The sequence below is a fragment of the Triplophysa dalaica genome, chromosome 11, assembly GCF_015846415.1.
Source record: "Triplophysa dalaica isolate WHDGS20190420 chromosome 11, ASM1584641v1, whole genome shotgun sequence".
Lineage (NCBI taxonomy): Eukaryota > Metazoa > Chordata > Actinopteri > Cypriniformes > Nemacheilidae > Triplophysa > Triplophysa dalaica.
In genome coordinates, this window is record NC_079552.1 from 1331804 (window position 1) to 1358957 (window position 27154).

The window sequence follows — 27154 nt, forward strand, 5'->3', positions numbered from 1 at the left end:
ACGGTTTGAAAGTGCCTTGCTCTAAAGTCACCTTTCTCTACAGTTGTGTGCCTTGATATACTGTGATCTGAAAATAAATATAAAAACGACTACACATAGTGGTTACGGCATTCTAGTGAAACTCTATAAAGCGTTGATATGTCCGAAAAATTTACGTTCGAACAGTTCGTCGAAATGAACTGATTCAATGAATCGACTCCAGCCGAGTCAGGAATTTCTCGCGTGCAATTTACCGATCATCCGCAACAGGTTTTGCGAGTCGATTCAAATGAATCGCTGGACTCGGTTCACCCAGAATGATTCGCTCGGAAGTTGGACATCATCAGGCACTCGGCGAGTCTTCATGAGGAACGCACGAGCATCAATAGCAGTTCTTGCACCAGTTTAACAAACATTTTCTATCAGGGTTTATTCAGCAACTACCAATAAACAGAATAAAGTTAACACATATGAGGATTAATAACAAGGAAGCGAAAAGTGGATGTAGAAGAATGAATATATCATGTTTACGCACGATTTTCCTCTTGCTGTCAGTTTCATCCTTGCATGACTGTAATGATTCGGCACAGGTGAGTCTGAACGTTTATATTTTATACGACCTACGTGAACATGTGCATATTATTTGCAATAAAACAGGTAAAAAAGTAAACATTTGACTGAATAATTAGCCTATTGCCCGATATTTTATCCGATATTTGTGAAATCACAAATAAAATGTAAACATTTAATGGCACTAGATAACAAAACATGAAATAATAAAGTGACATGATATGCAAACAAAGGATGTCAAAGCTTTTTCCAGAACTAAATTTGGCTGTCAGTGTGATTTTAAGCAGATTTTGGTGTCAAGTTAACCACAACTCCTTACATTTGTCAATAAATGTTTGCTGATTTTATTTAATAGTTACTTGTTTTATTATGCAACTCATTACAGTTTGTGACCACTGCAACAGCCCATGAGAGACAAGTCATTAAATATGTGTTTGATGCATTTTTTTTCTCAGATTAGCACCGCCTTTATTTATAATGGCAATATCCTGGAGAAATTTAAGACTTGTGTGTTTTCTCTTTCCTCTAACAAGACTGCATGTATCTGCCATGAAAAACATATACAGGAGACGGGCTCTTTGGACCGAGGTCCTACAGACATCTGCCTAACAGCTTTTTGTGAAACTGCCACGAAGCTGCTGAGGAAAAAGAGACCAAAATTTAGACTCTTACATGTGGTTCTTGGAGAGAGGTTGCCCTCTGACCGAACGCGGGACAGCATCACTTCTAACAAATTGTTCTGTAAAACGGGAGTAATATTTGTGTTTCTAAGGGAACCCGGTTGGCTTCTGGTGCGCTGGCACGCCGATCACTTCCTAAATATTGGCCTGAGCAGAAAGACCTCAGCTTTCATGTTATGCCCCGCAGGAGTCCCTGTGTCCTAACACATGACATCACCCACATCTGGCTTTGATCATTCATCCATGCCATGTTTTCATTTTCATATAATGTTTTGCGGTAATGTTTCCTCACCCTGTTTATGATGTCAAAGATCTCCTCCGTGAGGTTGTGTTCTTTGAGTCGAGTAAGTCCATCATTAGGCGATAACCGCATGCCATCAAACTGTAACCAGGTGCTCGGTCGGTTGCTGAACTGGACGTGTGGGCTTTGTTTCTCAGGGTTGCATGGATAAGAGCAGAGCGATGGGCGTGCTGCGTCAGATGGAGAAGTTCCTCAAAGCACAGGAGGTCCGGTTTACAGAAGGGCTTCGAATTATGAAGTCCAAACTCGCCAGTCTTCAAAACTCTGTGTCCAAGTTTCCACAATCAGACCAGTCCTTGTGTGAGTACTCCATATATTTCTACTCTACGCCCTGAAGAAAAGGTGCTTTTGAAAGGTTCTTTGATGCCATAAAGAACCTTTAACATCTGAAGAACCTTTCGGTTTCACAAATGGTTCTTTGTGGCGAAAAAAGCTTCTTCCGATCATAAAAAGTAAGAAAGAGATGGTTCTTCTGAAGGACCTTTAAAAGCACATTTATTTTTAAAACCATATAGTTTAATTAAAGTAGAAGTGTGGTGACCATGGCAAAACATCATCCACAGCTTTACTACAAATACCACGGTTAAACTATAGTATCTGGAGCAAAACCAGGATTAGTAAAATACCCCACCCAAAGATGAGAAACATTCATTTTATCTCCTTGGACCATGTTAAAAATGAGGTTTGGGGTTTTTGCTTCCCCGGACGTATCAGGAAAGTTTATGAAAGTAATCCCTCATAACCTTCATGTTCATTCAGAGAAGGTGTGTCGTTCTGGCATCCGGAGCCGCTGGCTTCATACACTCCAGCTCCTGAGGATTATAAAACACTTCAAAGCTGTGTATGAAAGAACCTGCAGACTGGTTCACATTCAGCCAGCGCAGATTCATCTCACAAATGCTCTTTATGCTCATAGAAAACCATTCAGAACTCAAACCAATGCGAGAGGTTGAGCACTGCCATAAATACAAGAGAGAAGATTGAAACTAAAAGAATTCAAAAAAGACGTGGCCTTAAAAGAGCAGTTCAGTGAAACATCTTAAAACGTTGTTTGTCACCCATCCCTGATGTATTTGACAGTTTTAAATAAGTCGGCTAAATAAGATCAAAATATGATTGGTTTTCTCTCCCAAATAATCGTTTCAGTTCAGAATATTTAACAGACAGGAGTCATCTTGATCACTTTAAAGTTGGATGCTTGTGCATTTTGGCGCTTTACCATGTTTATAACATGACAACATTTAAACATAAAAGCATTTGTACATGGCATGGGGTTGAGTACATTATTTCATTTTTTTGTGAACTGTTCCTTTAAAAACACAATGAATTGTGCTTGATGATAATGATTTTTGTTGGTTTGGAGTACATTTAGAAACGTTCGTTCAGTTAAGATGTTTTTGGAAAGTTATTTCGGTATACGGCGGTTTTATTTTCAATATACAAGCTGGAACAGCTCAAACCGAGAACCTCTCTGACTTATTTGTGTTTTATTAGCATGAAATGACTTCCTTCCTTTAAAATAGGAATCCAAGAACTTCACTATTGGAAAGAAGACTAAGAGTACACTTTAAAACTGCAGTCAAAGGAAATGTGTAGTGATGTCATTTATCAATTGCCCAGTTTAATGTGATACAGATTTTACTTAATGAGGTCAACAAGGAAAACTTAAGGTGATACATAAATGACCACATTTTTACAGGAAAACAGGGAAATGTAATCTTTACAGCAAAAAAAAATATTTTCCTGTTTTTTCCAATATTTATTTTTTTCTTCCAAATTACAATAAAATACAACAAATTTACAACAAAATGGGGAAAACAATTCAATTATATACTTATATGCTATAATTTTACAGATGGAGATATATTGTAAAGTATATTTCTGTTTTTCCAGTCTACAGAAAATTTCATTTTTTGTCCGATTTTGTTTTACATATGTACAATGTACAAGTGTTTATTCATTTCTGAACCAGCAAAGAATCTTTGAATTTTAACATTGTATTGAACATTCCTAACATAAAGAAATGTTTCAACTCAACGTGAATTTTACCTCCATAATGTGGCACATCACATGGATGGTGTAATCGGTATCTTCATTAAAAGATGGTTTGGAGCACGTTGCTGGAAAATAAAAACATTTGTTAGCCAAACGGGAAATTATTTCCAAATAAAGATTACAAAAACAAACAAACATGCAAACACCGCCCCTTTCGTGCCTCATATGTTATTTTTCCCGTTTGCAAAACGTCTGTTTGAAATGAGGCATTTCCCATTTTTTCCCATGACGGCTCCCACATTCAGCAACATGTGTCTGCCTTCTGGCGAAATATCCCAAACGGTTCCGTAATACAGGGATTTCTGTCCCCCAAGTTCATCTCTGACATGAGTCCTTAACCCCATTCTTCATTTCTCTTTCTCTCTGTGGTGTCATCTCTAGCTCAGCTCTCGTGTCCACCTCTGATGGCTCCGGCCCACGGGAGGAAGTTCGGCTCGAAATACCTGGTTGGCCATGAGGTCCATTTCACATGTTCTCAGGGTTTTCGCTTGGTGGGGTCGGGGACACGCGTGTGCCAGGAAAACGGCACCTGGAGCGGAGTCGCCGTCATCTGTAAAGGTCTGTTAGAAGGTTTCAATGCAATTATTGTTTTTATGACTTACAGCGCCTTTATCACCATGTCTTATTTATCGTGTTGTTTTAAAGATCTCTTTATGGGTGCATTAGAAAGTCCCATTAAACAGTATGTAACGCACTATTACCTGCTCCAACAGATTCTAAGGTATGTATTTAATCTGCACAATGTAACTGTATCTATGTTACGGAGTCTGTGGAATGTCCGGGCAAAGATGAAGAGTGATGAGAAATCTCATTATTGAGATAAAGACTTAATACCTGCACATGTGAATCATACCTGTGAAGAGTCCAGAAAGCATGCGTACACTACACACACACACACACACAGAGGGAGAGAGAGATAAAGAGCAAGTAAAGAAAGAGGGTCATTCATCCCTTTTGAGCTGCACTGAATGAGACCGCATTAAATGTCCTGAAATCCTAGAAAACACCTGTGCTTGCATTCTTAGCCGTCTTGTCATCGCGCTTCATGCTTCTCGTCCACTTGAGCTGACCTACTGTAAAAAGATCCAACCTTGTAACTCAGCTTTGTACTAGTAAAAGAAATGTGGATATACTTCACTGCATTTCTGTTTCTCATGAGATTTAAAACCTGTGCCTGAAGCAGGGATATTACCATTAACCAAAACTAAGACTATTAAAGGTGCTGTGTGTCATTTTTTGGATGGTCTAATGTAGTGATACACGGATGACGGTTAAATCCACGGGTGCTGCTGAAGGTCCACGGGTCGGGTGGGTCAGGTAATAAAAAATACATTTTGACTAATTGTGGTGGGTCGCGGGTGGATGATATCATATTATTTTACTATTAGAGATTAGTTCTAACGTCACTGAATCTGATAAAACAAAGAAATAGAGTAATTCAAGTGAAGATCGGGTGCGGGTCGAGTGGGAATGTCAATATCAGAGAAAATTATACGTGCGGGCGGATCATTTATTTGAACAGCGGATGCTGTTGATGTTTTAGCTCATCCGCGCATCTCTAATCTATTGACAGAAATGCAGTATAATGTACATTACTTTGTATTCAGAGGTGTATAAAGACCTTACATAATGATGCGTTATGTTTTTATTATCTTATGGGGTATCACACCAAAATCGAATAAAGCGATTTGCGGGAGTAAATACATGCAAAGTCAATTCAAAGACATGAATATGAAAGAATCAGGTGACGTAATAGCCGCGGGCACGCGTTAATCTTGTGTTCTGCGTGACGTGAAAATAACGCACTTTTCAAGTGAGAAATAAAGAGCGTTGAACGCGATGGTTCACGTCTGGTGTGAACCCACCCTTAGAACGGGCAATTTCTGTCTGCATACACCGCGGGTCCCCCTCCATGGAATTGGCCATGTTGTTTCTACAGAAGCCATAAAAGGATAAACTGCTCTACAGAACACGTTTCATAAAAATGTTATCTCATTCAGAAAAGAAGCGAAAACGTGACAACGTCTTTGTCCTGTCTCAGCCTCCGTAATGCTTCAAAAGTGAGGGGTGAAGTGAGCCGTTGGTTGAATCATTTTCTGACCCCCAGATTGTTCCAAACCTGTATGAATTTCTATCTTCTGCTGAACACACAGGAAGATATCTGAAGGATGATCAAATCTCACCCCCCCATTATTTTCCCTACTATGGCAGTAAATTTGTGTTCAGCAAAACAAAGACATTTTTACAGGTTTGGGACAATCTAAGGGTGAGTAAATGATGTCAGAATTTTCATTTTTGGGTCAAGTATCCCTTTAAGACATTTTTGTCCACTCAAATCAAATAAAATATGTGTCAATGACATATAACAACCACCTATCATGCGGTGCGACAAATAATATTAATAATGGTATTAAATTAGAAATAAAATATATCACTTTTTGTGGCTGAAATATGAATCTCTGATGCCGTATGCTTAAGTGAATGACAGAATGATAGAACAAAATTTGAGACTATTTATCGTGAAAAATTAAAATACTTTGTTTCTAGACACTTTAAATACTAAAGATTTGTAAAGAAATTAACTGATTTTAAAATAAATCACGGTTGCACCACATGACACTGTTTAAGACTATGGCCAATTTATACATAAAAAAACACTAAAATCACTTAATTTAACATTTTATTCTGCATGTATGTGTGCACCACATTCTTAATGTTTGAATAACTGAAATAGATATTATTATTTATTTGTATTTTAATATTGATATTTTATTTTGTATGTACCCATATACCACTAAATATGATTCGAAAAACAAAACATGAGAATTGTTAGCTTATGAACTCAAGTAAGTTGAGGCACAGAGATGTTTTCATGGGAACTAAATAAGAACTAAACTAAAACTTGATCTATAATACAAATGAATTAAACCTACATAGCAACATAAAAAGAAAACTACAACCAATTTGTTAAAACTTAAACTAAAATTAACATGAATATATATATATATAATCAAAACATGAATTAAACGATAAAACAAACAACTCTAGTCTGAGCGCTTAAAACGCTTGAATTCAGAGAATTATTTCATAGTTGCGTTGGCTTTACTATTTTATTTTCCCTATAACATGTGGAAAACAGCCACACTAAAGACTGATGTGTGTAGCCGTCTGACTGGCACTATTTGTTTTTTGTATAAACTCACAGTGGACAGAGGTTAAGCTCATTAAATCCGCTCCACGGTCCGATAGCACGCAACTATGCTAAGCATGCGATTGATGACTTCCTTTAATATCGCCGCAGGCTGCATTCGTGACATTCCAGGTGGTACAGTGGGACGGCGCGTGTCTGAATGAGAGCATGTGTGTTTCAGAGGAAGGTATGAGTTTAATGTGACGCCACAGACAGTGTGATGTCTGTATTTCTGCACGTGTGTTCTCTGCCCGTCTATTTTCGGGCGTCTCACTTCCGAAAGCACCTTTGAGAGCGAGTGAAAACATCAATACGTTCATGGTCAGTTCAGAAATATCTCAGGGACTCAAGCGAGCCATTTAGATCCGCAAATTCTCGCGCTTAAGGTTCCCGGGAAAGAAAATAAACACGTTAAGGATCGTGAGCACTGTAGTCATAAAACATTCCTTGGCCCAAACTTTACACTCCAAACCTCCTTCTTGAATTTCCTCAAGTCTTATCCACAGTGATGAATTGGTTGTTAGATGAAATCCCGGCGTGAAGCGCAAACACCATCCATAACCCTCTCCACCAATCAGATGAGTCTTTGTAAACTTAGAAACAGCAAAAGGGATCAAACTTGTATTTGTATATATCGGAATGCTTTAAAATAGACTTCAAATATATGATGTTTCGTATTTTCAATCAACCATTAGTTTTGTGGTCAATATTGTTCATTATAGTATTTATTTACTATTATAAAACGGTTCTGTGCCTTGATTCTGATTGGCTGAGCAGAGTTCTATGCTGTTATAAAATACCCAGATTTATATCGGCTGCTGCATTAGCCTAAATATCACTTTATTTTATGAAACCTTGCTACGCATATGGAATAACCGTTTTATAAAAGCAATAAGCCATGTGAAGCAGTGGGTTACAGTGCATTTTATAACAGCTAAGGGTGTTGTGGCACCATAGCAGTTATTATAGTAAAGTTCAAACACAGTTTGCTGTAGTAAATACTATAGTATACAGATCTTCATTATTGTTAATACTTTTCTGGCTTTGAATCAAAGGTTATAATGTTGTGACATTTTTATTTTGTGTCATATTTGTGAATCATATCAATGAATTAAACCAAATCTCAGTTGCCTTGATGCATTGCATTGTTTGGTAAAAAACTGAAATCGAATCGTATTGTATCCAGACCATCCCTAGTTAAAGCAGACCTTCTTTGACTCTAGAAATGACCACAAATCAACTATAGTTTGGTACACAAGAGCCAACAGATCTTTTCAAAACAAGCATTTCACAGATATTCACAGCAACAGCAATAAATTCACATTTCGAAGACGGACGAAAGTTTGTCGTGCGCATCAGTCGTGTACGCTAACCATCCTCATCCGTTCCCCATCACAGATGCACACGGCTCTTACCGCCGGGTTCAGTGAACGTGAGCGGACAGGAGAAGCTCGGTTTAGTTGAACTGTGATTTAAGAGGCTGCTCAACATTCCCTGTCGACATTCCTCAGCTTCTTCATTCCATTGTCAACATTCCACGAGATGGCTTTCATTTGTACAGCATACATAAGAATGTGAGCATGTTCAACTCCATCAACAATTCAGGTGTTTCCATGGGCACAAAATATACGTAAAGTATTTCTGACCTCAATAGGATTGTGGGTCAACGATAGATGCTGAACAAACACAACACTTTATATTCCCAAGGATGACAAGAATGTGTCGAGAGTTCACATCTGGATTATACATATGTCACCTTTGATTAAACAATTTTTTTTTCTCTTGTTACAATTGTGCATTTCTTCAAAGCAGCGTTACAGTCAATTGATATTAGTACAGACAACAGAGAAAAAGAGCAGATTGTAAAATATAACACTGGGTTTTATTGTAAATTTTTAAACAATAGCCCATGGGTTTAAATCTCCAAAATCTCTCACAGGTAGATGTCTGCAAAATGCAAAAATGTAAAAAAAAGGATAAGGCCCGATTCACATTTCACGTCTAAAACCCTGCGGAAAACGCAAGCTGCGGCGCTTTCTCTCTTAAAGTGACCCGCGCGGTACTCTGAAAAGTTTCACTTTTCCCATCGCGATGCTGCACCAACGCGTCTAGAAAAATGTGCGCAACGTCGCAACCGTGTCGCCCCTATATGCGTGTGCCTGCCGCTCGTCTAAATTTTAAACAATGCGGAAAAGACACGAAATGGTAATCGGGCCTAAATGTGAAATGCTTTAGAGATTACCAAAGCATGTTTCAACAACATCTTCACATCTGTAGTGATGGGTCTGTCTGTACACAGATGTGAGCGTCTGCAGCAGTAACCCGTGTAAGAACGGTGCCACCTGTGTGGAGACCCTCAACCAGTACAAGTGCACCTGTCCACACAACTGGAGCGGAAACCACTGCCAGTATCAGACTCAAACAGGTATGTGCTCACCATAACATACGTGTGTCCTACCTGCGCGTGTCTTAAAGATGAAGTTTTTTAATGCTGCCTCAAATACATGTCCATAAACTAGAAAGATCTCATAGGTCTTACTAGCCAATTCTGGGTTTCTTTCAAACTATCAACACTATATTCCTCAAACTGTAAGACAACAACCACAAAGTTACATTTAACCCTTACACCATGTCTACACCGGACACGTCATGACAAAAGACATAAGAAACCATTTAGAACCCATCATCATTTTACATTTTGTACACACAGGATGTGGTGATTCATTGAGAATTTGAAACACCATATAGACAAAAAATAAGTATACTTTAATTTAATTCTATTATGTATACTTAAAAATCAAGTATATATATATAGTAGTATTCTAAATATGAAGAGTTCATTTTCAAAGTGAGATTACTCCGTTAATCCTCTCTATCCTAAGAATGCACTTTATTCATAATTCATGTTTTTATTAGGTTTTATTCTGTTAGTTGGGCTGTATTTTTAAGTTATTATTGTTGAAATCAAAACAAACCAACTGAAGTCTAATTGATATACATTTAAATGCACAATAAAAAACATGATTTTTGACATTTTTGTAAATGCTTATATACTCGAAGCATAATAACGTCAATGTTTACTAGTTGTCTACTCATAAGTTTACTTCAAAACTACACTTGGGACTAAATTGGCACACTTTTTACGTTGTAAAAGTATTCTTGTACAAACAACTAGTTTACAATTTAGTTTTAATTTTTTGTTTGTTTGCACTGCGACTGTACAAGCGAACTACATGTAATAGGTACACTGATAGTTTACTTGTTAAATAACTTTAAACACATTTCTTCTGCGAATGCTTGACAGACAAAACATATATATAAACACAGGTAGTGGTCTAGCTTGTGTTGAAACCAGTAACTTCTACTGGCACCTACTGTATTATTGCTCCTGTATGACATGTTGCTTATTGCTCCCTAAAATCTTTGTAAGTCGCTTTGGATAAAAGTGTCTGCTAAATGACTTAATGTAAATATCTTTCTCTGCGTTCATCAGAATAAAGAAATGTATTCAGATGTGAAGCATCTTTTGTCTAAAAACAAAACCGTAAAAAAGGACTCAATATACTGCATCTTTACACCTGTTTTACCTGTATCTTACATTTTGCACTGCATTAAGTTGCATTTTAGCATTAACGGAAACGTCCGTAAAATAAAGTCAAATGTACTGGTTATTTTCCGCCGGTACATCATTCGTTTTTTTAGGGTACATTTTTAATTCACATTTCCTCATACCTGCAGCTCCTCCAGAATGGAGCGTTGTGAATGATCCGGCCTTCAGCCGCAAACCTCGCTGCGCAAAAGTGGACCGTGCCCAGCACTGCAGCTGTGACGCCGGCTTTCACATGAGCGGAACCTCAGACAACAGCATCTGTCAGGGTCAGTCTCACACTCATAAAGGGTTGATAAATGATATATTTATAAATGATAATTCATTATTTGATTAATCTTCAAAGATGGATTTGAAACCTGATAACATCCATTTCATTTAATGCGTAATTCTGAATCCGATGCCGAGATATTATGTGCGTTTGCGTGTACAGATGTGAATGAATGTGAGGTGTTCAAGAACGAGCGTGGAGGACCTCTGTGCGCTCATGTCTGCGTAAACGTCCCAGGATCTTATCACTGTTCCTGTCCCACCGGTTACAAACTGCTCGCTGATGGAAGGAGCTGTGAGGGTGAGAGACAAACATTTGTGACTTTTGTGATTCTTAATTCTCAAAAAGAAAGTTTTTTATTTACATTATGTCTTTGAACGTCGATGCACTGGTGCTTTAAACAACCCCAAAACCAGTAATCGAATCATTTAACCATTTAACCTCCAATCTTACGGCCATTATAAAGTTATTCATAATGATTTTAAAGTCACTTTGGATAAAAGCAAAAGGGAACGAAGGCAAAATGTCCTTCTTTATAAGAAGAGCTCTCTGTGGAACCTGAACCGCTGGAAAGAACCACTGAAGAAACTTTCTTTGCCGTTTGGATCCAGATGCAAAGAAGCAACAGACACCCTCTGTGAAAGACATTTGGACACCTCACAAAGACCTTCAGGGGTAAATGAAGCGAGTAAATGAAGACGAATAGTTGGAGTGTTGAAGGGAATGGCTTGAGTCAGGTTTGGCTGGGATATTTTGGTGTGTTCTTCAGTGTGTGGCTCCTTCGGCTCCTGCGTCTGTACTTTCAGAGGATTTCTTGAGGGTGTTTTATATTTGGTTTGATTGCAAAAGAAAAACTAGAGCTTCTGAAAGTGAAATATTCTATCTTGAGTTGTCCGTTTAAAATCAGCTTTCTTCACGGAGGGATGATCTCAGTCAGGGACCCCAGCAGGAGACCACTTCAGATCAGTAGGCAAATCAAATTTAAGGGCCAAATAAACAATCCCACCTCTCTCCTCAGGTAGCTCAGTCTTTTCCTCTCTGACTCGCTTTCTCTTCCCTCTGGGCTCTCCAGATGTGGACGAATGTCTTACGCAACAGCACAACTGCAGCCGCGGCACCACCTGTGTCAACACCGGAGGAGGTTTCCAATGCGCCAACCCCGAGTGCCCGCGCTCGCACGCCAACGCCAGCTATGTCAAGACATCACCTTTGTGAGTGAGAAACACACAAACACACAAAAGCCCACCCCATGAGAATCACAAATGTCAATTATTTCTCCTAGAGATTAAATGGAGAGCGAGTGGAAACTTTTGCTGAAGTCTCATCTGCGTCTCAGGCATTTCTCTTGAGAAAAAGAGTCAGAAATCTGACAAATGTGTCTGTCATTAAACTTTGAGAAGAGATATGCTGCTTTGGTATGTTTTGGTAATGGTTTGCTGGTTTTTGCTGGTTTAAACTGGTCCTTATCTGGTCCATAGCTGGTTTAAACTGGTCAAACCAGCATCAAAACATACCTTACCAACATATACTGGTTTGGTAGGTTATGATGCTGGTTTGTGCTGGTTTAAGATGGTTTGAGCTGGTCCTTATCTGGTTTAAACTGGTCGAGCCAGGATCAAAACATAACTTACCCAAAATATGCTTGTTTGGTAGGTTTTTATGCTGGTTTGTGCTTGTTTAAGATTGTTTGAGCTGGTCCTTATCTGGTTTAAACTGGTCGAGCCAGGATCAAAACATACCTTACCCAAAATATGCTTGTTTGGTAGGTTTTTATGCTGGTTTGTGCTGGTTTAAGCTGGTCCTTAGGTGGTCATGTGCTGGTCCATAGCTGGTTTAAACTGGTCAAACCAGGATCAAAACATACCTTACCCAACATATGCTGGTTTGGTAGGTTTTGATGCTGGTTTGTGCTGGTTTAAGATGGTTTGAGCTGGTCCTTAGCTGGTCCATAGCTGGTTTAAACTGGTCAAACCAGGATCAAAACATACCTTACCCAACATATGCTGGTTTGGTAGGTTTTGATGCTGGTTTGTGCTGGTTTAAGATGGTAGGAGCTGGTCCTTAGCTGGTCCATAGCTGGTTTAAACTGGTCAAACCAGGATCAAAACATACCTTAACCAACATATGCTTGTTTGGTAGGTTTTGATGCTGGTTTGTGCTGGTTTAAGCTGGTCCTTAGCTGGTTTAAACTGGTCAAACCAGCATCAAAACATACCTAACCCAACACATGCTGTTTTTTTCAACAGGGAGATTTGTCAAGTCTGTGATCAAAAGTCAATATTATAGAAGATCTCAATATGAACTCAAATGTTTCTCATCGAATCCAGAATATTTTAGCTCTTCAATCTAAAATAATTTCACACCTCCATACTCTCTCATGTGTTTCAGTTGTCATTTCTATTCTTTTTTTTTCATTTTAAATACTGTCTATGTAGGCAGCTCGCTTGGTTTGGAGTACAGCTAAATGAACAACAGACATTATAACAAAACGTCTCACTGACTCATCATGACCAAAGCGTGTAAAGTGTGTTTTCTGGTTTCCATAGCAAACACATGTCCGTCTCGGAGTGTTTTAAGCAGCACTGGGGCCCACTAACGTCTCAGTAAATCACTTGCCACTTGCTTACAGTATCATTGAAGCAGGCTGCGACCGTTTGTTTTTTCTCGCATGACACTTTTATTCTTGTTTTTTAAGTAAGCAGTTTGTTAAGCCGACCTGAGCGCTGAATGGCCCCTTTGTGTCCGGCTCAATGTGAGAAGCTGTGAGTCACACAACCTTAAAGCTTTCAGGCACCGGTGGCTTTCGGTAAACAATGGCAAATGTTAAAATGGCAATGTGCCTCTCTATCGCCATCTCTGTTAGAAACATAAAATTGCAGGTTACTTGACTCGCTTTTTTACATTTATTATTAAACGTCAAATTTACATTTCACTTAGAAATCATTCTTTTGATATATTTGCTTGATTAAGGAATTGTTTGTTTTTAACTGTAAAAAATCACAAACATATTCTCTTCGTTTTACCACAGCCAGTGCGAAAGAAACCCCTGTCCCATGGATAGCCACTCATGTCTGTTCGCCGCAAAGACCATCTCTTACCATTACCTATCCCTGCCCACCAATCTGCGCACCCCCGCCACCCTGTTTAGCATGGCCACTGCGACCCCCCCGGGACGGCCAGGACCGGACAGCCTCCGCTTCGGCATCGCCGGAGGAGGTGATGCCAGGAGCTTATTCGTCATGCAGCGCTCAGACCGTCAAACCGGTGAGCTGATCCTGGTTCAGCCGTTACGTGGACCTCAGGAGCTCAGCGTGGAGGTAGAGATGTCTGAATACGCTGACCGCACCTTCCAAGCAAAACATCTGGCTCGAGTCCATCTTCTGGTTTCGTCCTATGAGTTCTGAAGAGATGGAGGGGTACGGTCGCATGTCTGATCTTGAAGGAAACGGTTCAGAGGGATGAATGTTTTCATTTGGAGGGTCTGAATGATAGATTTGTTCATAGACTCAGCTCTGGTTTTGATGTTGACGTGTCTAAGAGATGAAAGACGTGGACGGCAGTGTAAAGTAACGCTGATTTTCCAACTTTAATGTACTCACACAAAAATGCTTTTTACTTGCTGGTACATTTCTGGTTAAAGGTAAAGCGTGTCATTTTCCATCCCAGTTTTCATTTTTAAAGACAGTGATGAATAGACTTATTACCTGGATATCTGAAGAGGGTAAACACTGTGACTCTATAGTATTGCTCTGTTTGTTTGAGCTCCAATATTTACCATATGGCTGTCAAAACAATAGAAGAAACAATCCTGAAAATGACACCTTATCAAACTTTAAACTGACAATTTACAGCAGATTCCATTAGTTATGGTCAATATTACGCCTTCTTGGATTTGCAATGATATTAAAACAAACGTTTATGGGTTGCATTCCACATAAAAAAGACTTTAGAATACTTCAATATTTACGTACTACAGTAGAGTGTGAAAAGCTACCAAAGTCTTTTCAAACCTTCCTATGGTAAATATTAAAGTGTTCTCCAGTGCATCAATTCAGTACAGCTAATGCTAAAAAATAAAAGCTAACACTGGGATCACAACAAATGCGAATTAAGCATTTTGGGCGAGTAAAGTACATACAAAGTCAATGCAAACACTCGAACTCGTCACTCACGTAAAAATAACGAACTATGTCTGCGAGTTATAAAGAGAGTGGAACGTGATTGTTTGCGTTTGGTGTGAACCCTGCATAACAAAATGGATTCAATATTTTACTATAGTAAATAGTACATTACCTTCTAGTTAAATAACTCACTAAACAAACAACAACTCACTAACAAACTAAAGTTAAAACTACACAATAACAAACATTAACAAAATGACTATTATATGCTACAGTTAACTTTAGTAAATACTAAGGTATACCACAGTATTTTTATGTGGAACAATTCCAAAAGGTGACTTTTTTAAGTGCATACGCTGCAGGACAACAAGCTTTACCATTCGTTGGGTCCACTAATGCAAACAACATGATAAAAATAAACAATGGCTACAGTGAATAAGCGCTCAAGAATTAATACACGAAGACACAAAAATCGAATAAACCTGAGAAACATATTGTAAGAAATCGCTTGTTTTTATGATCTTTGTTAAACAGACAAACTTCTTCAGCTTGAATGAATGTTTAAAGTTTATTTCCGCTTGTAAATGTGCACCGCTGTCAAACAGACCTCAACAACAGCACATTTTAGCATCTACATGAATTATTGCATAGTTTGAATCTACGTTTATGTATGTGGGATGTTTTGTATTAAGAATGACAATATCTCAACATTTTCTTAACAGATATATTACTGTTCATGTTTGCCTGGTCGTGTTCATGTATATCAGGATTTGTATCGGACAATGAAATCAACTACATGAATTTTATTTCTCTGTCCCAAACACCTTGAACTTCGTTTTCCTTTGTATTTTAACACTGTTTGTTGTTCTTGCATAAAACAATCTTCACAAAGAAAGAAACATTATCAATCAACTCATCAAAATGAATAAACAGTTAGTGGAACAGACACTTGTTGAAGTTTTTCAGTAATTGTTCTAATCAGGCGATTTGCATATTATTCGGGATGAGAATGTCTAATGTTTTAAAAGCACCACAAACATTTGTGTCATTTGTTATTCTTTCCAAAGTTCTCATCACATCTGAACAACAGCGTGACCGTGGAAATGAGAGGAGTGCCAGAAACAGAATATTTCTCAATGTGTTTTTCAATTTGAACTTACAAAAGTAACACATGTACACTCCACCTCTCAGTGTCTCAGTGGATTTAACTTGTGATACAATCAAAGAAGCACAAGTTTCCAGAAGCACATGTTCTCAATGATCAAAAGTTTGTGTAATATCTATGTTCTCTGGCCCAATATGAGAGTTCTTAAATGCAGTAATGTTGGCCAAACAGGTGATGAGCCCGGAAACATACACGCAATGAACATTCAGTTTGATGGACGAGGTGAAGAGGAAAGCAGATATTAGGCTTTAAATGAAAGACACCATCACTGATTTCACTCCAAATCTCTGTGGTTTCTTTTCCTTTGAGGAACACAAAGATGAAAGTATGAAATCCACATTCTTTTAAGACCCACAAGCTTCAAAGAACACAAACATTAAGAAATAAAGAAACATCTGCATACTCTGTGTGTTTTTATAGGGTCTAGTAGTGAAATAGCACGATGATAAACTCAAATTGAGGGAAGGTGAAACAGGTGAGTTTGGGTTAATGCACCTCTGGATTTCTGTTTTGATGTGAAAGCTACGTAATGTCTGGACAAATAAGATTTGGTCAACTAATTGTTTATAAGTCATCCTTGAATTAAACTTAAAAGTTCCCCCCGCTAAAAATAACAACAGGAATGCCATAGAAACCATCACAGATATTCTAATGGTTTCCCTAAAAACACCACTATGAATCATTAGGTATTTTATTAAAACCATCACAAAATTACTTTGGGCATTATTCTAGTTTAAGGATTTAATGGTGATAGGAATCAGTCCTGCTGAATAAAAAAAAAAACATATAAACTCGATAGGAAAACATCAAAGAATTAGAAAACCATTACAACCCAGTAGCTTTTTCCATTATAAAATTCCTTTTTGTAGTGTGTTTTGGGGATTTAACATCCCACCAATAGAATTCATCATATACCAGTAGACACCATCACACCTTCCATTAAAAACAAGCCCTTTATATCCATCAACACCATTACAACTTCTTTAAAGGTTTCTATTGTTTTTTCAGCAGGGAGAATACACCACACCAATAGAATCCATCACACAGCAGCAGGTCCATTATAGCTTCCATTAAAACTAGTTAAATTCCCAAATGTAATCATCACATTTTCTGCTGTTTTTTCAACTGGACTTGTATTATTTTCCCCACAAAACAACCACGTTTGCAAAAATTATGTTTACTAAGTTGAAAGATAACAATATAGTACAATGAACTAGCAAAAGTAGTCTTATTTAATACAGCAATGAGTTAGGATGAACATATTCTTCTAAAAACATCTAAGAGCACAACATTTGTATGGAATGACTCGAATGATGAGTCTACTTACCACGTGCGCCTTACGCCTCCTTGTGGCCTCACTTTGAAAATGCACGAGAAATGTCACGACAATTTCAAACTCCAGATTAAAGATTTAATTTGTCACACAGTTGTATAGAAAATATACAACCAGCAGTGAAATGTAGGTAAACACCTTTCTTCTACAAAAGTGTTACTTTATCGTTATAAATCAGTGCAGACGTTAAACGTGAAAAAAAGTAAGTAAAAGGACAATCGCGACCTGGACCGAACGCGGTTGCTCCATCTTGGATGTGCTTTCTCCCAAAATAATTATTGTATCAAACTTTACTCACATTTATATTTAGATATTATCAATAATTTTTTATACGTCACTAAATAAAGTGATTAATGTGATTTAGGTTTGTTGTGTGTGCATTCAAGTTTCTTATTTATAACACATGAACGCCGTCAGACCGCTGCTCCGTGCTCTTTTACGCTCTTGGGTGACGTACTGACGCATAGACTGCTGGGTACTAGTTTTACTTTTCGAAACCAGCGGTTAGAACACTGCAGCGGCCACAGTGACTAAAGTTAAACACTGAAATTATAAAAAAAATCTTAAACAACAATTCATAATGTGCATAATGTAGAAAACATGAAGGGATTAATGTGATGATGTGTGTAGTTCCGTCACACTCTCCCCAGAAGTCCCACCTCTAACAGCTCGTGTTTTTCCGGAAATAATCGTACAGCCTATCTCTCTTTTATAAATGTGTTCAAACCAAATACTCTTCTAAAATACAACCCATGTAATACTACTGTATAGGCACTCAAGATTAATATGAGATTGACAGAAACTGAGTATCTTATGCAATCTTTCAGAACGGTTCCTCTACCGTAATGGCATTTGTACTAAAACCATGGTTATACAAAAGGTTATCAAAACATGTTTAGTGCGCATTTTACAATTAAGAAAAACTATTTAAATTGTGACTCATGTGTTTTCTGTCTGCTCTTGACTTTGGACTTTCTGAAAATCATAACCATCATCCAAAGAATGATCTGTGGTGAGACACAATGAAATTACACACAGTTCATCTCGAGTACACTTTCACCCTCAGAACATGATGAACGGCCACAACAAATGACATCTCTCATATAATAACACAAGTCTTTATTGCAATCCACATTATTAATGCATATAAAACATGAACGAACATGCAGGCGGACAGATAAGAGATAGAATCTGAGGTCTGCAGGACTTCAGGGGTGTTCTGTGACTGAACAGAGACTTTACATTCAAATAGATCACGTGATTGTAATCAAAAACAAAGAAAATAAATACTGTATATTTATGACGATTGACTGACAAGGCCAGAATCCTAGAGATAAAACAAGTTATTTACTACATCCCATGACCAAACGAAATCCTAAAGTGCAGTTGATAAAAATAAATTACTATCTGTTTTGACAATGCGTTTTTTCTCATGGACATATAAGAAAAAACATCTCAATTTTAACATTCATCCCGTTTACCGGGGTTCGTGGTAAAGCATGTGTTTTGTTAAATAGACATCTCACAAATCGACTAGTCACTAGAGCAAAAAGGAAAAGTGACAAACAGAACCACAGACTGTGATACAGCCGGACACAAAACAAAACTCAAAAATAAAAGTGTTGTAAGGCTTCTGTACGCACCTATATTAGTGAACCTCGCTGTCATACCCAAAATTAAAAAATCACATGAAATTATATTTTGCATAAAGAAAATAAGCCTTTCATTAGAAAAGGTTTCAGCAAAATATCCAGGAGGAGATTGTGAACGTTTTTTCTAAGATTTAAATACATAAAAATGAATGTAAATTACGCTTTTCTTTAAAGAGAAAGAAATAAGATTAAGAGAAGGACAGGTATGCCTGCCATTATTATTTTGAAACATTTGCTGCAATTGATTTTCATGAAAGACAAACATTTCTCATATCTGGACTCCCTACAGACAAATAAAATAAATAATAATAATACGATTACTCTGCTCATTTAAATTACTCCGTGGACAAACACACAAATCCAACACACATAAAGTCATTCATTTATGTCACTTTATGTGTTCAATTATAGACAAATTGACGGACCTGTGAAACTCATAAATAAAACTTTATATACAGCAAAAAAAACAGATTCTAACTCAAGGAAATGTAGAAGACGCTTTGGTCAGTCAACTTAAGTTTCATATCACTGTTTATTTGTTTTGCTAACTTTTAGTCAAAATAAACAAACTGACCAACAAAATATTGTGCTTCGATTGCTTCAGTCATTTAGACACTGCATTTGTATCAGTCGATCACAGTTTTTAACAGAGTTTGAAAACATATTTTTTACTCTCTTCATATATATACTGTATATCAATGATGACTTTGTCTGCTGGACATTTTTTAAGTTACGAAAAAAAGAGGTAACACCTCACGTGTAGTTCAGGTAGTACGGCGTTGAGAACATACAGAAGACTTCCTCCCCTTCAGCATGATTCCTTCAACATCCAAAGCTCACCGAGCGACCAGAGCAAAGGCAGAAAAACAGTCTGCGAGTCCATCGCTCGCTCTCTGATCCGAGCTACAGGAACAGCGCTTTGGTTCATCGCTGAAGGCTTGCTTTCTCAAACTCACTCCATCTTATTCATCTCATACTTTGTAGTCATGATCTCCTAAACAAATACAATATATTCATTCAACAGGTGACAATATGCATTGTCAGACAAACAACTTAAGTCTCCAAACTGGGGTGCGTTTCCCAAAAGCATCGTGTCCCAACTATGGTCGCAAGTTCCATCGTTCCGAAATAGTTCGACGATTTAAGTGTTTCCCAAAACTATCGTTCCAATGATCCATCACAAAGTTGCGTGGTTGGAACTACAGGTCTAGAGCTCCTTATTTTTATGAAATGTAGACTCTCACACGCATCAAGATTTTGATCAAAGTAAGCAACCAACATGCAGTGCATTCTATATCCATCATTCTAAATATAAACAAAGTCAATTTTATATATTTTAGTTTGTCAAGAAAATAGAAGCACTGTTTTTTAAAAAAAATGAGTGCTCTAGGACACTGGGGAATCCATGGGCGCAGTTAAGTAGGAGGAAACTTATGAATAAGTTAAATATCTTGAAATAAAACAGTATAGAGAGCAAAATATTTTCAGATGCAGTGTATATTATTTACAGCAATATGACATTTAATCGATCTAAACGGATTCATTAGATGACGGTTTGACTCCACCACCTATGTGATGTCATCAACTAAGTTTTGGGGAAACAGTCGTGAGTAGCTAGTCAGTTTCTCAAACGATGTATCATACAATGGTGGTTAACCAGCGAGTTATGTCGTTGTAATGGAAACATACCCCTGGATTGTTCATTTATGAAGCTCTCGTGATAAAATGATATCATTATTTTATAAATTATATACATTTCAGTTTGCATTAATTCCATGCTTTCTATACTGTCGCACTAAATAAATCTGAATTGTTTCCATTTCGCTTTTTTGCTGTGGTGTCTCAAAGAGACTAGTGCTGGGTTCACACCAAACCCCAACAATCACGTTCAACGTTCTTAATTACTCTTGAAAGTGAGGCGAGTTAACAAATCGTTTCAATTAACACGGAAGACGAGATTGACACGCGATTCACTTCATTCGCATCGCCTGCTGCAAGTTTGCATCTTTGCATTGACTTTGTATGTCATCTTAATTTATTTCACATTTTTTGTGATTTACAGGACATACCTCATCAGAGTCCAGAAGAACAGGAAGAGCTCTGAAATAAAACAAGTGAGGAGAATAATTACACATTTATACTGAAGTTAAATGTTTTAGCAGCACAGAAGAGGGGAGATGTTGTTTTAAACATAAAGAAACATACACGTCAGTCAGAGAGGCAGGAATGTTCTCCTCCACCCATTTCAAGTCTTCATCCTTTACATAAAAACATGTGACACTTTTATCCTCAATTTTATTATTAATAATAATTTATATAATTTATAGGAACTGACCGGATTGGTAGTTGTAGGTTTTGCTGTTCCATTGCTTTCAGTCTTAGCTGCTCTCAATTTTATCCCATCAGCTGGAAAGAATATATAATATAATATATGACATGATATAATATTATAAAATCTATTATATTACAATGTTCATACAATATAATAGTGCTGGTTCACTGACCTATATTTGCAGACACCAAGAACTCTTCAATCTCTTCATCATCAGAGTCATCGATGAGAGGCATGAACGCATATCTACACACGACACATACAGAGATTAGAGAATCATACCTTTGAGCGTTCACATTCATCTCTGAGCATTGCTCAGGTCTCTCATCCACTTGCCTTTGATTGTTAGCCGATGGCCTCCACAGAAACATGATGACCAGCAGAATGATGGAGAAGAGAAACCTCCAGAAAGCATCATCTACCCATAACTCCATCCAGTCCTGCTGATATATACAAATCCTTCTTTCGATCATAGAGTTCAAACTGGTCAGGAATCTACATCAGAGAGTTCATGTACTTACCGCCTGACAGTCGGCTAACCGGAACTTCTTTGTCGTCCAGACCATGAAAATGATGGATGCTGAAATACAGCACATGTAGGTTAACATCGGTCACAGGTTTTCAAATATTTTTAATAGGATCAGACGCTTTATACTCACCAAGAACTGCGAAGATGAGCGTGTTGGTGAAGTGCCTGTACAAAGACAACTTCACTGGATTTCTTCTGAGCTTTAGAGTTTTAATGGTTTGTGCTAGACTGACAAATATGTGAGATGAAGTCAAGGAAGCAAGAGACTGGTTTGGTTTATAACAATACAAAATCACACATTTACTCTAGATACTTTATAAAACAAGCTTAGCAGACAAGTGTGTCAGATTGACGCTTTTTTTGGACGCATTTTATTGAAAATGACCCACACTTTTATTTTACCCTGAAATGCAAAGTAGTAAGTTAAGTACCTTTCCATATGTATCAGGCAGAAATAAATGCTACCATCACATCACATTAGACAGATTCTTAAAGTCCCGTGAACCAGAACGTTAGGATTGTTTTTACTTCTGTATTCTGACACATTTCCGAGCAAAAGGGAATGTCGAATGAGAAAAATAGTGGGTGTGGCTTTCGTCTTTCTCTGCGATTTGATTGGATGTATTAAACAGCCGTCGCATTTTGAAATGGAACTGGTAGCGGACTAACAGTTGAAGGGGAGGAGTTAACAGATGCTCCGCCAAAGCGTCTAACATACATCATTTCAGATGGATAGTCATGTCAGGGCGGAAGTGTGTTTTCAGACTTTAACTAAAGATTATGAGGGCACACGATTTTTAAATAGAGAATGACCCACATTGATCAACTATTTACAAGAAACGCTGCAATATTTAATGAAAAAGTAAGCATCATCATTTTTAACTTCACTTGGACTTTAAGGACTTCCAAAAGGATATCCACCAACACAGAGAGGAGTCGAGCAGAGCCAGGGGAATGTTGGCCAGCAGGGCCAGATCAGAGTCTTTGGCCTGAGTCAGAAACAAAAAACAAGTGTGTTTACATGCAACACAATGCACAAAACATAAATTCATATTTCTCTCCAGTTTTGACGTCAAATGAGCATAAACGTCTCCAGAACGTTGGTAAAGTAGTAAAACTGTTAGTGTGCTCAGATTTTTCTGGCCATAGTTGTTGACCAGTTCAGAATAAACTCACTGCCATAGAAACATTTGCAATTAAATTAAAAGTATATTATTTTGAATAATTGTTTTAGTAATAGTTTATTGTTCTGTGAATTGATGAAACAATATCACACGAGTAACCTGTTCACGCTTGTGCTGTTGCTGTGATTCATAAGTTAGAATTATCAAATGATAATCAGCATAATTATTAATCATGATCAGAAAATAACATTTTTAATATTTTCACATTTTTTTTCTTCTCAATTTTTTGTCACAGAGACATTATGCATAGTAGTTTCTCAAAATCTTTATCTTTTTATCTCTAAGCATGTATTTACGATGTTTTGAACATATTTATTTTAAATCCCTGTAATGCCATACGAGTGAGTAAGCTCCATTTCCACTCTTTGGAAGTCTTTAAAACTCAAACAAATAACATTCTAAAACCGAATGACTCACCCCTGTGATCCTTAAAACGCCCTCGATGGCAGCAAAAGCAAAGTAAAGCACACCCAGTCCAACCACCCTGTGCATGACCGTTCCCAGACGGGGTCTGAGGAAAACAAACACTGTCACTACAACCTGGATCTCAGATGATCTTCGGAGCTGACAGTCTACATGTTCATCACTCACTTGACAATTCCATAACCCAGACTGACAATAATGACCAGCAGACGGGCGAGAGTTCTCTTCAGAGCGGAGATGAGCTCGGCGAAGATCAACAGGCCCTGAGCTGAATGGACATCAGTAAAATCAACCATTATTAAACTACATTCAATTTCAATCAACGCCAGCCAAAGAAAGCAAAGGTTTATTTGTACTGACACGCTGAGCCCACGGTGTTGGTGTTCTGATATTCAGCATAGAAAAAGGCCTTCTCTATCATGCCTAAGAAGATGACACCTGCGATCCAGAACTGAATCCTCAAGAGGTCTTTCCAGTAACAGGACGACCAGACAAACCACAGCAGAGCATACAAGATGTACACCACACACATGACCATATAGAACTGAAGAGAAAAGAGCAAGAAACGAACATCAAATTAAAACAATGATCATTTTCTGTGAACTGTCCCTTTTAAGTCAACAAGACACACAATTTAAAGACATTCATGAGTTGAGATGAATTTACATCCACGAACAAACGGTCTATGATGGTTTAACAATTCAAGTTGTAAATAAAAGTAGTGAAGTGTTTTTGTAGATATTTATTCTCTGTTGTATCTTGTTAAACCCTTATGCGCTCTTCAGGGTCTTTTTGACCCGCAAATGAGGTTCACTAAAATAAAAAATAAAAAAACGCTTTGTCCAAATGGCATGACAAAAGAGAGATGAAAGGATGAGACACAGTTCTCTTACAGTTAGTAACTGATGTTTAGATTCAATTTGTTAAATTATTTGAAAACAGATGATTGAAATAAATTATAAACTCTAAAGACGGCAACTTTTCTCTTTGTAACATCTTGTCCAGGTTTGATTCTTATCATAAAAAAGTAATATTGTTGGTTATAATATGTATGAACGATATGAATCCAATCCTTAATATGCAATGCATCCAACAGTAAGAACTTTTAAAAGATATCTTTCAGTTGGTCTAGTAGCACACAGTGGAGCTCTTCAGCAATCTAATGGTAAATGGGATTTTTTTAAATGGCATTTTCCAAAAGATGGGCAAAAATCTTACACTTAACCATGTCAAATGACCCATGTATGAAAGTAAGAAATGTGGGTCTTTTATGAAGTGAGTTTTACATAAAAAACATTTTTGTATAAAAACCTATTACAAATATATACTTTTTTTTTTTTATCACTAATCCTAAAAAAATGTGGAGTAAAAACATTCATAAACAGTCAATTTACATTTGTTTTACAAAAGAAACTATTATTTGTTACAAAATCACACTTTGTGGTCTCTAGAGAACTCAAAGACCATGAGTGTACACCCCAAACGAAGAACTCATAAGGGTTAAACAGAGATTATAACGCCAAATAAACATCTCAATCATAATAGAAAGCAGATGAACAATACTCACGATCATGAGAGGCCATTCAGTGACAGAGAGAAAACCGTGAGTTCCCTTCATCACCACGCTGACTGAAATATACACAATTCCCACAATAACACACATGCACACAGATCATATAACAGATGTTTACAAATCAAACACATTCATGATAAGAGGAATGCCATGAGTCATACAGGTTAAATTCCAGTTGACGTCTTGTTTGCTTGGATGTAACTCCACCACGAGCAGGTAGGGTCCGTCTCTCCATGTCGTTGCAATCACATTATCCTTTCACCGGGAATGAAAATACAGGACATTCGTGTATATTAAGTATATATAGTCCCATATAAAAAGATTGTTTGTTCAATCTCACCTTTGTTCTATATGTGCCAGCCTCAGCATCCGGAGAACTTGTAAAACTATCAGCCTTAAATAACAAACCAAATATAGTTTTGTTTAATGTTTGGATCGGGGACAGGCTTTCGTAACATGTTTGCCAAACAACATTTGTACCTGTAGCTCTCCGTCCATCGCAGGTGGCTTCACTTGTTTCGGCTCCGCTTTGGATTTCTGCCGACAAACAGGTCACATAAAAATTATAATCTGGACACTCGATGTAATGGTAATATGAAATGTACATGATACAGTGTGTTTGACTGTCATACATTGAGCACAGGAAAGAAGTGCAAGTCGCTGTTACAGGACAGTGCTTTATATGTGTGCTGAATATATTCTCCCTGTCCGAAAGGCACGGGATCCAAACTCCCACCTCGACTGAGCGGAGTCTTTTCATACAGTTCCTGGACGGACATAAAAACAAACAAACGATCAACAAACAAATCACATCACAGCTGCTATATAAACACGTTCAGAAAGGTCTCTCACCTCTATATTGTTGTATTGATTGTGACACGGGTAATACTTCAAATACCATTGAATTGTAAATGTCACTTCTTCTGGACATCCAAAGGATGACACTGCAAAGAGATATGAACACTAAATATTCCTTAAATGAACTCTTTTGGGGTTATAAAGCATTGTCTTCAATAGATACCTTTCAGTTCAATGTCTGTGTCCTTGTACATGGACTTTCGTAACAGTAAAGGTCTCGAGGTCTGGAAATCGAGAAAACAATTCAATTATTTTTCTGTTCGGCTCTTATCAAAACACATGCCACTTTAAATCAGCTTTACAGAAGATAACTCGCTGAAATGACATAACACTACACAAACACAAGACGTGTCAAAACTTTTCCTCTTTCGGAAGAGTTCTCGCTGGTGAAATAAACAGGTATAAGATGTCAATGTGCTACTGGAAACCTCTGTGGAATCGACAAGTCTTTAAATATTTGATAAGACCTCATCACATATTCTTACGCAATTCAAATTTGGCAGAACAGATGTCAATAAGACAGGTCAGGTAGAAATGACATATTTCTGTATTGTGAATAATGGGTCAATTAACAAATATAATGTCATCATTTACAGATTGTTTCACTACTTGCAGGAAATATATCATCTTGGATAACGTTACATCCATATGTTTTAAAATGCAGCTGTCTTTTTAAATATACACGTATACTTAACATGCATACATCTTATTTGTCCACCTATACATTTGCCTTATTTGTCTATGCATGCATTATCTCAAACATAATCTCTTTACAGTAATCATAACTGATCATTACGTGGCTTTAAAAACAGCGGAAATGATGAAATGTTAGTGTTGTACAGAGCAGAAGCACCGAGCTAACCGGCTAACCTGTGATTCCCCATAGAAACACATCAGCTCAATAAATGTCATGTTTCCGCAGTTCATGGGCCGAATAACTCTTATTGCATCGCTGGTGTCTTAGAGATTGTTTGTAAAGCTGTAAATTGTCACAGCAATCACAAACCCCAGATGTGCTGTCATGTACCGCTAGCTTTAGCCTCCTCGGTCATTTCTAATGAAAAACACGCTTCACACTCACATTCAGCACTGGTATTGTCCACAGACCCGTCTCTGGAGCAGCATTAGCTCCATTTAATTCTAAAGTGATAAAAAGAAAAGGTAGAAAACAGAGTAAACGACTCGTACGGTGTGTACACCGGTGACTAGCTGCCGCCGCCATGTTTACTGTCGAAGACGCACGCGCGCCCACAACCACGTAACGTGCCAACCTGCGACGCGTCATTCCTTCATCACGAGACAGTTTTTTGACTGTCCAGTAATATCAGCTT

General features: G+C 37.7%; 2 protein-coding genes across 3 annotated transcripts; one reads left to right on the plus strand and one right to left on the minus strand.

The window, feature by feature from the left end:
• The first annotated feature begins 272 nt into the window (after nucleotides 1-272).
• LOC130431912 (fibulin-7) lies at nucleotides 273-15647 on the plus strand. Its single transcript, XM_056761132.1, has 8 exons — nucleotides 273-569; nucleotides 1668-1830; nucleotides 3967-4143; nucleotides 9075-9200; nucleotides 10514-10651; nucleotides 10816-10953; nucleotides 11726-11864; nucleotides 13682-15647. Exons 1-8 carry the CDS (start codon nucleotides 450-452, stop codon nucleotides 14055-14057), a joined length of 1377 nt encoding a protein of 458 aa, XP_056617110.1. The 5' UTR covers nucleotides 273-449; the 3' UTR covers nucleotides 14058-15647.
• A 2727-nt stretch (nucleotides 15648-18374) lies between these two features.
• On the minus strand, nucleotides 18375-27063 carry tmem87b (transmembrane protein 87B). 2 transcript variants are annotated; one of them, XM_056761369.1, is made up of 20 exons: nucleotides 26905-27063; nucleotides 25987-26047; nucleotides 25818-25909; nucleotides 25598-25732; nucleotides 25446-25502; nucleotides 25306-25359; nucleotides 25127-25220; nucleotides 24960-25021; nucleotides 23753-23936; nucleotides 23561-23660; nucleotides 23387-23480; nucleotides 22699-22774; nucleotides 21916-22020; nucleotides 21778-21836; nucleotides 21593-21696; nucleotides 21429-21502; nucleotides 21260-21330; nucleotides 21130-21182; nucleotides 20994-21024; nucleotides 18375-19918 (listed from the first exon to the last, which is right to left on the minus strand). In XM_056761369.1, exons 1-20 carry the CDS (start codon nucleotides 27043-27045, stop codon nucleotides 19877-19879), a joined length of 1689 nt encoding a protein of 562 aa, XP_056617347.1. In that variant the 5' UTR covers nucleotides 27046-27063; the 3' UTR covers nucleotides 18375-19876. The 2 variants fall into 2 exon arrangements, with proteins under 2 accessions (XP_056617347.1, XP_056617346.1); XM_056761368.1 differs by having other exon boundaries at nucleotides 21593-21699.
• Nucleotides 27064-27154: the final 91 nt, after the last annotated feature.

Excerpts from the sequence above, each read along its gene's own strand:
- tmem87b (XM_056761368.1), bottom strand. The coding sequence starts at position 27,045 with ATGGCGGCGGCAGCTAGTCACCGGTGTACACACCGTACGAGTCGTTTA. Across the intron at positions 25,733-25,817 it reads ATCAATACAACAATATAGAG|GAACTGTATGAAAAGACTCC; the intron begins GTGAGAGACCTT and ends ATGTCCGTCCAG. Across the intron at positions 25,022-25,126 it reads CGTCAACTGGAATTTAACCT|TCAGCGTGGTGATGAAGGGA; the intron begins GTATGACTCATG and ends TGTATATTTCAG.
- LOC130431912 (XM_056761132.1), top strand. The coding sequence starts at position 450 with ATGAGGATTAATAACAAGGAAGCGAAAAGTGGATGTAGAAGAATGAAT. Across the intron at positions 1,831-3,966 it reads ACAATCAGACCAGTCCTTGT|CTCAGCTCTCGTGTCCACCT; the intron begins GTGAGTACTCCA and ends TGTCATCTCTAG. Across the intron at positions 4,144-9,074 it reads AGTCGCCGTCATCTGTAAAG|ATGTGAGCGTCTGCAGCAGT; the intron begins GTCTGTTAGAAG and ends GTCTGTACACAG.